Source organism: Polistes dominula, unplaced genomic scaffold (genome assembly GCF_049000335.1).
Source record: "Polistes dominula isolate Pdom_NZ unplaced genomic scaffold, Pdom_raw_medaka contig_17, whole genome shotgun sequence".
Lineage (NCBI taxonomy): Eukaryota > Metazoa > Arthropoda > Insecta > Hymenoptera > Vespidae > Polistes > Polistes dominula.
Genome location: NW_028301049.1, coordinates 1,461,019 through 1,471,530, shown reverse-complemented (window position 1 = coordinate 1,471,530; position 10,512 = coordinate 1,461,019). Strand labels below are relative to the sequence as shown.

At 27.1% G+C, this 10,512-nt stretch overlaps 2 protein-coding genes across 2 annotated transcripts; both read right to left on the bottom strand.

The window, feature by feature from the left end:
- Nucleotides 1–86: 86 nt before the first annotated feature.
- On the bottom strand, nucleotides 87–3,417 carry LOC107066020 (uncharacterized). The gene is made up of 5 exons (XM_015320225.2): nucleotides 2,740–3,417; nucleotides 886–2,661; nucleotides 696–809; nucleotides 450–600; nucleotides 87–365 (listed from the first exon to the last, which is right to left on the bottom strand). The coding sequence occupies exons 1-5, from the start codon at nucleotides 3,199–3,201 to the stop codon at nucleotides 301–303; spliced, it is 2,568 nt and encodes an 855-aa protein (XP_015175711.2). The 5' UTR covers nucleotides 3,202–3,417; the 3' UTR covers nucleotides 87–300.
- A 584-nt stretch (nucleotides 3,418–4,001) lies between these two features.
- On the bottom strand, nucleotides 4,002–10,094 carry LOC107066019 (RNA polymerase III subunit A). Its single transcript, XM_015320224.2, has 20 exons — nucleotides 9,932–10,094; nucleotides 9,640–9,772; nucleotides 9,408–9,557; nucleotides 8,993–9,328; nucleotides 8,594–8,926; nucleotides 8,382–8,519; nucleotides 8,111–8,308; nucleotides 7,782–8,018; nucleotides 7,286–7,619; nucleotides 6,958–7,207; nucleotides 6,667–6,896; nucleotides 6,230–6,580; nucleotides 5,979–6,147; nucleotides 5,545–5,884; nucleotides 5,293–5,480; nucleotides 5,074–5,221; nucleotides 4,844–4,996; nucleotides 4,552–4,752; nucleotides 4,350–4,483; nucleotides 4,002–4,187 (listed from the first exon to the last, which is right to left on the bottom strand). The coding sequence occupies exons 1-20, from the start codon at nucleotides 9,973–9,975 to the stop codon at nucleotides 4,115–4,117; spliced, it is 4,140 nt and encodes a 1,379-aa protein (XP_015175710.1). The 5' UTR covers nucleotides 9,976–10,094; the 3' UTR covers nucleotides 4,002–4,114.
- Between the last annotated feature and the right edge of the window lie 418 nt (nucleotides 10,095–10,512).

Below are 10,512 nucleotides of genomic sequence, written 5' to 3'. Positions count from 1 at the left end.
CTTTATACGAGCAAATATAATCTCAACTAATTCAAATAATTATAGAATAATTATTTTTTTTTTTAAATATATATTATTATCATAAGGATATCAAACATTTATATATTTATTTAAATATATATTTTTTACAAAATATAACATTAATTATTATTATATTATCATATCATCGATTATATATAAAAGTCTTCTTTTTTGTCTAATATTAAATTTAAAAAATGCATTCAATGTAATAACAATATTTTAGTAGATACAATGATAATATTAAAAGTCTCTTTATATATTTTTCTTTGAATATTATTTTTATAAAAACGATGATGGAGATAATTTTTCTCTCACTAAGATCGAGCTGATAGGTTTAATGTTAACTGAAAAATATTATTAAAATGATTACATTATGTGTTTCAAATATGTGTAATGGCATTGTTCATATAAAAAAATGCATTAAATACCTAATTTATATGAATTACTATTTTGATGAGTAGCAAAAACACAGGATTGAGATGGTACATCTTTATACGAAATTCTATATTGATGTTTTCCAAGTTTTAGTTTTTCATTTTTTAAAACAACTTTTTGGCCTTTTAAATCAGTTAATTTTATCTATATTAACATTAAAAAATTACATTATTTATTATAAAAATCTAATTATTGATAAATCATTTTGATTGTGTGATGTACGTTAATATAATACTTACTGTACTTGGAATATTTAAAAGAAATATTTCATTGTCTTGAGAGAGATCTTCAAGCGTAAAAGTTGATTTAGTTGAATCATGAACTAAGTTTTCTTTATTGATAAGATTTTGCAACTAAAAAAAAAGAAAAGTTAACCAACTTTATATCTTATTATTATCTATATAAATCTTTGTAAATGATTAATCTTACACTGCAGGGTATACTATCAAATCTTTGTATTTGTTCACAATTTTTGGAATTATTATTTGGATGATCAATACTGTTGTCATTATGATTTATACTATTATTGTTACTCCGTATATTAGAAATACTTCGATCATTTTCATCATCTGCATTAGATGATCTCTTTAATTTGGATCTATTTCGTATTCTTTTTTCAAAAGTTGTACTACTTGAATTATTCAGTTTTTCATTTAAATTTTGTCCTTTTAACAGTTCATCCTCATTCGAAGTACTTTCTGTAGTTGAATCGACATTTTTACTGCATACTGTAATTTTGTTGTCAGAACTATTTACATTTTTTTTATGATCTATTATTTCATTCTTATTAGACAAAAAAGTTTTTTTACTTAAATCTTGTTCATGTTCATCCTCACTTGATGAACTATCAATAGCTAAATCTAAATTTTTAATTTGATTTATACGTTTATCATATTGTGACAAAATATTACTGTTAATTGAATCTTTGAATAATATTACATTTTCTTTTAATTCCTCTTCTTTGTCATCTTTAACACTAGCATTATTATATTCGTTGAATAAGTTACGACAAAATTCATTCTTATTAATTATTTTATATTTGTTATTATTGGATATGTTAGTAGATGAAATTATAACCGGTGATCTTAGCGTTTCCAAAGCAAATGTGTTATTATTATTAGGCGATGTGTTGGAATGACACGATGTTATTTCTTCTTTGTCAGAAATTAGATCTAATGTTTCTTGACTAGTCCTTTCACTATTCATGAATGAACTATTACACTCTTGACTGAGGGATGATTTCTTTGATTTTTTTCTTTTCTTTGCAACTACAAAATCATTATCAGTGGTATTTGCAAATTTCTTTTCTTCGTTATCTTCAAATGAGTTGGAATGACACGATGTTATTTCTTCTTTGTCAGAAATTAGATCTAATGTTTCTTGACTAGTTCTTTCACCATTCATGAGTGAACTATTACACTCTTGACTGAGGGATGATTTCTTTGATTTTTTTCTTTTCTTTGCAACTACAAAATCATTATCAGTGGTATTTGCAAATTTCTTTTCTTCGTTATCTACAAATGAGTTGGAATGATACGATGTTATTTCTTCTTTGTCAGAATTTAAATCTAATGTTTCTTGACTAGTTCTTTCACCATTCATGAATGAACTATTACACTCTTGACTGAGGGATGATTTCTTTGATTTTTTTCTTTTCTTTGCAACTACAGAATCAGTATCAGTGGTATTTGCAAATTTCTTCTTAATGTTATCTACAAATGAGTTGGAATGATACGATGTTATTTCTTCTTTGTCAGAAATTAGATCTAATGTTTCTTGACTAGTTCTTTCATCATTCATGAATGAACTATTACACTCTTGACTGAGAGATGCTTTCTTTGATTTTTTTCTTTTCTTTGCAACTACAGAATCAGTATCAGTTGTATTTGCAAATTTCTTCTTAATGTTATCTACAAATGAGTTGGAATGATACGATGTTATTTCTTCTTTGTCAGAAATTAGATCTAATGTTTCTTGACTAGTTCTTTCATCATTCATGAATGAACTATTACACTCTTGACTGAGAGATGCTTTCTTTGATTTTTTTCTTTTCTTTGCAACTACAGTATCATTATCAGTGGTATTTACAAACCTTTTCTCTTCGTTATCTATAAATTGTGTTTCCTTAGTTGGACTTACTGATTTTTTGATTTCAATTATTGGAACTGTATCAGCACTATGTACATCTAAAAATGATTTTTTATTCTATGATAATTTTGTAGGAAAATACTTAAAATTGAATAAAATGAATGCAAGTCGATTTAAATTGCAACAAATACTTACTATATTGTCATTCTTATCCTGAAAAATATTTGATTCTAAATTGATATCCTTTGTGTTAATTTCTAATGAATCTAAATGATTGAATGAACATTTTTTTTCCTTTTTTACATTTATTGGAGTAGAAGTAACAATATCTGTATTATTAGATATCTTAGGTCGATTATTTTCGATCTCACTTTTATCTAGAATTTGTTTGTGTGCAATGGAAAAATCCTCTTCCCCGTAGCTTTCATAGTCTTCAGATGTTACATCTTTCGATAAATTTTCTTTAATTAATCGTTTCCTCTTGACATAATCCTTATATTTGCATCTTTTATGACTTTCCAACCATTTATTTAATAACTTGGTTCTTTTCGTATACTTTTTAGAGTAACTAAATTTATGAATTAATGACGATTCTATCATTCTATCCTTTACATTATTTTTAATAACTTCCCACTTTATTCTTTTGTTACGATCCATGGTATAAAATTGTATTGAAAATTGAATAAAAAATAATATTAATTGATGAATGCATATGAATCAAATATATCACACAAAAACACACAAATACTAATAAATAAATAATATTTCTTTGATGTAGAAAAATCACTCAATAAACTTAAATTTGTATATTAATTGTTTATGGAGTTAAACAAAATCACGTGTATTATAAAAATACTTTAACTAACCTATATAATGTTTGAAAAGAAAACATTAGCGACACGTAGTGTTCAAGAACGGAACTAGAAACACCTGGTTTAATATTTTTTTTTAGTTATCAATTGTTAAATAAATCAATTTATAACTTAAAAGTTTTTTGAATCATTAAAAAAATAAATAATACGTATTTATAACACATTATTTAATATTATAATCAAGTTTAATATGTACAAAAATTTGTATTATCTATTCAAAAAATTCAATTAGTAAAGGTAAACAAACGCACGTGTTTTAACAGGAACGTAACATTTTTATAACGGAAAATATTATAGTGATAAATGAACTATGTAAATTTGTTATTTATTTCTATTAATTCAAACCATTAAATGACGAGATAGTATTTAATTAAAAAAAAGTAAAAAACAATTGAATTTAAATAAGTGCATTTTTTATTCTCATTATAAACATTATAGTATTTTTCATTTTTGTTAATGAATTTTATGGTAGTTAAATTATGGCTGCTAATAATATTATATACATCTAGATAAAACAATGTTGTTATTAACAATACTTACTATAGTAACAAACATTAAACCAATGAATAACCATTTAACAAATCATTTTTTTAAATAAAATTTGTATTTAATTTTTATTTTAAAATCATAAGGAAATTATCATAAATTTAAGAAGAAAACTTTTGTTTTTTATTAAAAAAACGTAACAATTTACATTATTAATTATCCTTCTTATGAAATTTGGCGTCATCGAATATTAGCTCTCGTTTTTTTGGTTTTTCTTTATCAGCTGTATTTAATTAATAAGGAAAATAATTTGTCGAATAATGTTCTAAATATAAATATGACTACGATACTAATAATATATACCTGGAAATTAAAAATATATATTTATGAAAAAATATATGATGAACATATAAAAATCTTTGATTAATATCAGTATAAAAAGGATATTTGTGTAGTAGTTTAAAAATTCCCGTTCCTACTGGGGCTGGTATTCCCATTATAATGGATTCCGATACACCACAAATGATATCTTTTTGCCCATAGTAAGCTGCGTCGAATAAATGATCTGCCGTTTTTTCAAACTGAAAAAATATATAACGTACGTAGTAAAAAACTTACTGTCAACAATTATATAAAACATGTTACTTACCGATGCTAAATTTAAAACAGATTCTTTAATCTTTGCTAAACCCTGTCTCGTAATACCAAGTACTTCGCCCCTACTTGTCATTAAATCTGCAACAAGCATTGCATGACGTCTGTCAATGCTCATTCCGTGATTCTGCATTACTGCCTTGATTTCATTCATAATAGTTTTTCTTGCTGCTTCAATACCCAATGTTTTAAATACCTAAATCATCAATATAATAAATATATATTTAATTTATCTCTTAAACTAACAAATTATTTAATTATAAAATGTATCATTTTATATCACATACTTCAATCGTATTATTAGATGTAGTATGTTTGCCTACAACTCCAGGTATTGCCATTACTTCTCTCATATTGTCTCCTTCGACGAAAAATTCGTATTTATCTTTACCTTGTGAATCATTATTTACTATTATAACTCTTGATACCGATGGTAGTCCCTAAATACGATAATAAATATATGTATAAGTAATATTATTCAAATACAAATTTCTTATAGTTCTATATTTATAATTACCTTAATTACTACGTTAAGGACTGCTTCTTTTAAATGAGTAATTGCACAATTTAAACTTAATTTTTGTTTACTGGGATTAATAGTGATAATAGAATTATTTTGTACGATCACAGTTTGTGGATTTAATTTTAATTTTGATGTACATATTCTGTAAAATGATAAAACACAGTTGTGTTATAATTTCTTTTAAGGACATTGCTAAAAATTCATTATACTTACGAATAACGTATGGAATTAGCATCTACTTCTAATTGTAATAACTTTATTCTATCTAGATCTAATTTAATCAAGAGATAACATTTATCACGCATATAAACTTCTGCAATGTATTGAGTTACTTCTCCCAAAGTAGTTTTTTCAATTCTCCCTTTAACGCGTCTTGCAAATTCAGGATCCGTATCATTCGTCTGATAAATATATATAAAAATATAATTACAATAATTATATAGCTTTATAAAAAACAGTACTTACTAAAGCTCCTTTAACAAGAGGAGTACTAATTTTTGGATTTGCATTTATAATTTCCTTAATACGTGGTACACCCTGTGTAATATTCATCGAAGCAACTCCAGCAAAATGGAACGTTTTCAATGTTAACTGTGTTCCTGGTTCTCCAATACTTTGCGCTGCCAATGCACCTACCGCAGTGCCTGGTTCAATCTTAGCTTTCATATATTTTTCTTTACAAGTGTGAATGAATTCCACTAATTGAGATACAGTTAATCGCTCAACATGTGACAAAACAGGCGTCATTACTTTAATATTTTCTCGAAAATTACTTATTTTGTTTGCCACAGATTTCAGGAATGTGCTGTTTTAAAATATCATTTGTCATAAAGTTAATTGTTTTAAATGTTTAACATTAAGATAATTGTTATAGATAATATACTCGTAATATTCCTTACTTTAATTCCTGTTTAAATTCGTCACTTATGCATTGATACTCTTCTGATTTCAACAATTCCTCCGTACCTTTCTCCACACTGCGACCATCTAATGCATCTTCCTCTTTATATGGGGATTTAGCTTTTACATGTTCAAGAACCCTTTGGAAATCAACTGGACAATCGTTTCCTACAAAATTTCATCGATGCAATAGATTCTTGATTTGTTTTGTTAATATTATTAACGATATAGAAAAATCAATTGATTGTACCTTCCATATATGTTGGATCTAATGCATCACCGCCATAAATTTCTTGCACTATATCTCCTACTGCATTTCGTACTGTTAAGTCATATTGAAGGCACAAGTCTTCTAAACTCTTGACTAATCTTCTTTGCATATATCCGGTTTCAGCAGTTTTTACAGCTGTATCTACAAGACCTTCTCGACCACCCATTGTGTGGAAAAAGAATTCAGTAGGAGTGAGACCAGAGAAAAAGGAATTCTCGACAAAACCTTTGGCTTCTGGAACTTTAGATCCTCTTTCAAAATGAGGTAAGGCTCGATCTTCGAAACCATTTGGAACTCTATGGCCACTAATAGCTTGTTGACCAACACAAGCTATAAAATTTGAAATATATAATAATATTAAGTTACTTACATAATATGCAAATTTCAATTTAAAAATGAATTTCTTCTAAGCATACCTATCATTTGTGAAATATTGATAAAGCTACCCTTACTGCCAGATATTGCCATAATTAATGGACTATTAGTTGGACGAAGTTCATCTACACAAGCTTTACCAGCAAGATCACGAATACCAGAAAGCTCTTTTAATATCATTGCTTCTAAAGTTTCTTCTTCTGTAGAACCAGGTTGACAAGTAAGACGTCCTTCTTTCAATCGTTGAATATATTCTGTACACTTAAGATAACTAACGAAAAAATAATGATGATTATTCTATGAATGTACATATAATTCAAATCTAAACTTACCCATCATCTAAAAGTTTATGTTTTGCTTTAAGAAGACCATCACTTGGAGTAACATCTCCAATACCAATAGAGAAACCTTTGTTCATAAGATAAACACTTGCTAATCTACCTAATCTCCACATTGCTGTTGTAGCAACATCTTCACCCCAATCACAATAGAGGGTATAAAAAATATTTTGTTTTGAACCAGATCCTAATACAGATTTATCTAGAGCACCTGCTAACAGCTGTGAGTTGCGAATAACACCATCTGCAATAAATTATTATATTTATAATGAATTATATTTTATTAATAATATAGAAAATAATATATATATATAAACCTTACATGCACTCTTGACACATAGTTCTTCGTCCTTAGTATGATTTTTAAATTTTCCTCTTAAATTTGCTTTCACTGGACACATTTTATTGGGACGCAGAATTAAATCAAAGATTTGTTTACCAGTCCAGCATTCTATTGGTTTTAAAATTGTAGGTTCAGGAAAGTCTATATGCATATTAACATCTGTATCTGCTAATAGACAACTTGCCAATCGATATGCTTGTACTTTATTTAAAAAAGTACTTGGACTTGTTAGAAGATATCCACCAGTAATGAAGTCTTGTGTTGCTGCTATTAGTAGTTCTCCATTCCGAGGTGTAACCAAATTAGATTTATTCTAAATACAATAATTAAAATTAATAATTTAATTCAACTTCAATTAGTTAGACAAATACAATAAAACTGATAATATTTGTAAAGTCAATACGTCAATTATATTCAATAATAAATTTAAATTTCCAATCAAAAAATGAAACAATATATTTGTTTATTACATTACCCCCATTAGTATTAAAGCTTCTGCTCTTGCTTCTTCTGTTTGAGGTAAATGTAAATTCATTTCGTCTCCATCAAAATCAGCATTATAAGGAGTACAGACACATTCATTAAATCTGAATGTTCTGTGCTCCAATACTTTAGCTTTATGCGCCATTATACTCAACTTATGCAATGAGGGTTGCCGGTTGAATAAAACTACATCGTCATTCCTAAGATGTCTTTCAACAATATCTCCAAACTAAAAAATGTCATTAAATGAGCCGTAACTTAATGATTAATAAAATAGGATTAATTATAAATAATTTCTAATATTGCAAATAAGACTATTACTTGTAGATCTTGAGCTATTTTCTGACGATTACCGTAGCGAAGATATTTTTTGAATTGAGTCTTTCCTTGCTGTACAAAATTTGCACCAGGATGTACATCGGGCCCATTTCTAACTAATTGTCGCATTAATTCTATATTCGATGGATTAACTTTTTCTGGATACGTTAATATCTTTGCAATGTGAACAGGTACACCTACCTAAGAAAAAAATATATTTATTATGGATAATAATAAAATGAAATTTTGCTCGTGCTCGTGAAATAAAACTTACTTGTTCTATTTTTAAATTAGGATCTGGTGATATCACCGTACGACTAGAAAAATCCACACGTTTTCCAGATAAATTACCACGAAAACGTCCCTGTTTTCCTTTTAATCTTTGAACTAATCCTTTACATGGCTTCAATGGCTGTAATATACATAATATATAGCAATAATTCTTAACCTGTCTAATATTCACTTAATTTGAATAGTAATACTTACTTGCATCTGCAATGGTATTCCTGACATTTCACTATTAATATAAAGAGCACAATGTAATTGTAAATATTCATAATCGTCATTGATTGTTGACCAATTAGCACCATGTATACTATGTGTTGCAAGAGAAGAATTAATAAAAATAATTTCAGATAATTTCATAGTAAGATGATCTTCGTTAGTTCCTGCTTTTAAATCAGATACAACACTTGGTCTAATGCAAATTGGTGGTACAGGTATTCTTGATAGAATCAAATCTTCTGGTGAAGCACATTCATAATTCATTAATAAGAAAGGAATATCGTCTTTTGGTATTTCTGCCAAAATTTTTTGAACCTGAAATTAAATCAATAAAGTTTATTATATTCTTGTAAGTTTCATTGAAACATTGTAAAATCATACTTCTGTAGGAGTTAAAATATCGCCCATTCCACTTTGAAGTATCCCATCTATTTCTTTATTATTTTCAACTACATGGTTGTACTCGTTTATTTTATCCGCAACAATAGGATCAGTTTTTTTCTTCGCTTTAAATTTCTCATGAACTATTTTAAGTAGCCCAGCTTTTTTCACAGTACCATTGAGTTCTCCACAATTTTGGCATATTGTTGTCTTTTTTGCTTTTAATAAAATCTGTTTTCTTAAAGCTTTACGTGCAAGATATCCCAAATTAGGATTAACAACTTTAGGCCGATAATATGATTTATCTGCTTTAGACAACATTACATGGGAACATTTCTATGAATTAAAAGAGCGTATTAAAAAAGACATATATAAATATTGTTAAATTATATTATAGAAAATTCATCCGTATTACCTTACAAACACTTTGAAGAATATTAATAACAGCTCTAAAATAACCAACATGAAAAACTGGTAATACCAAATCAATGTATCCGAAATGACCAATGCAATCGTTCAATGATTTCCCACAGGTTGTACAGTTAGTTGCATTAGAACTTGTACCCTATGAACAAAATTTATTACCCACTTAAAAATACAATTTATTACTTTAATATATTATAAATATAATCTTTCATTTAACATACCATACGATTGTCAAGAACACCATATTGTTCAGGACTATGATCTGTTGCATTGTAAACATTGTTTGAAACAACCTGGAGATGAGCCTGTCTTTCCATGTTGTAAGGGGTATCCACCCCAAAGGATACATGTGATCTAATAAATTATAATCAAAGAATTACAAATCATTAATTTATTACATTTTAAATATTATAACCTATGCAGTAATGTAAATATATATTACAGTCATTAACATATAATAATTATTTGAAAATTTTATAACAAGGAAAATATTTTATAAATTGTCATACATACATTTTTCGAGCGACATCGGTTTCTCTAAATTGTTCTTTAACCATTTTTATTATACAAATTAGATTATACAAATAGATATAAATATTATTTACAAATGTCAAATTTATTGAAAAATACTCATATTAAAATTATATTAAACCGGACCTCGTGGTTACTATTTATTACTATCAGGGCTACCACATTGATAGAACGAATATTTACTTGATACATATGATATTTTAGTAACAAAAAATTTCTAGAGATTTCTAGGAACATTCTTTATTATATGTTCCATAGCCTACTACGATTACTATCTATTATAGAGGGTAGAAGTAAGAAGTAACATCTCTTATGGGAGAAAATGTGAAAAAGTGTCCAGCGTTTTCTGAAAATAATAGTTCAAAAACCTTCCAGAATGGCGCTGGTGAAAATAGAGATGTATTATGAATGTAGCAATTGTAACCGAATTGAAGTATGCCGAATTATGTAATAATGTAGTAAATATAACCTTAAAGAATTATTATGAGAAAACGTGTAGCTAGAGTGATTTTATTTCGTGAACTGTCAATAGTACGTTTATTGATTTTTTATCATTTAATTTT

What these genes read in the sequence shown, in the direction of transcription:
- LOC107066019 (XM_015320224.2), bottom strand. Translation starts at nt 9,975, where the DNA reads ATGGTTAAAGAACAATTTAGAGAAACCGATGTCGCTCGAAAAAT. An exon ending in ACTATGTGTCAAGAGTGCAT is followed by an intron (nt 7,208 to 7,285) that starts GTAAGGTTTATA and finishes AATTTATTGCAG; the next exon opens with ATGGTGTTATTCGCAACTCA. An exon ending in CTGTTTTAAATTTAGCATCG is followed by an intron (nt 4,484 to 4,551) that starts GTAAGTAACATG and finishes ATATTTTTTCAG; the next exon opens with TTTGAAAAAACGGCAGATCA.
- LOC107066020 (XM_015320225.2), bottom strand. Translation starts at nt 3,201, where the DNA reads ATGGATCGTAACAAAAGAATAAAGTGGGAAGTTATTAAAAATAATGTA. An exon ending in TTTTAAATATTCCAAGTACA is followed by an intron (nt 601 to 695) that starts GTAAGTATTATA and finishes ATGTTAATATAG; the next exon opens with ATAAAATTAACTGATTTAAA. An exon ending in TAGTAATTCATATAAATTAG is followed by an intron (nt 366 to 449) that starts GTATTTAATGCA and finishes AATATTTTTCAG; the next exon opens with TTAACATTAAACCTATCAGC.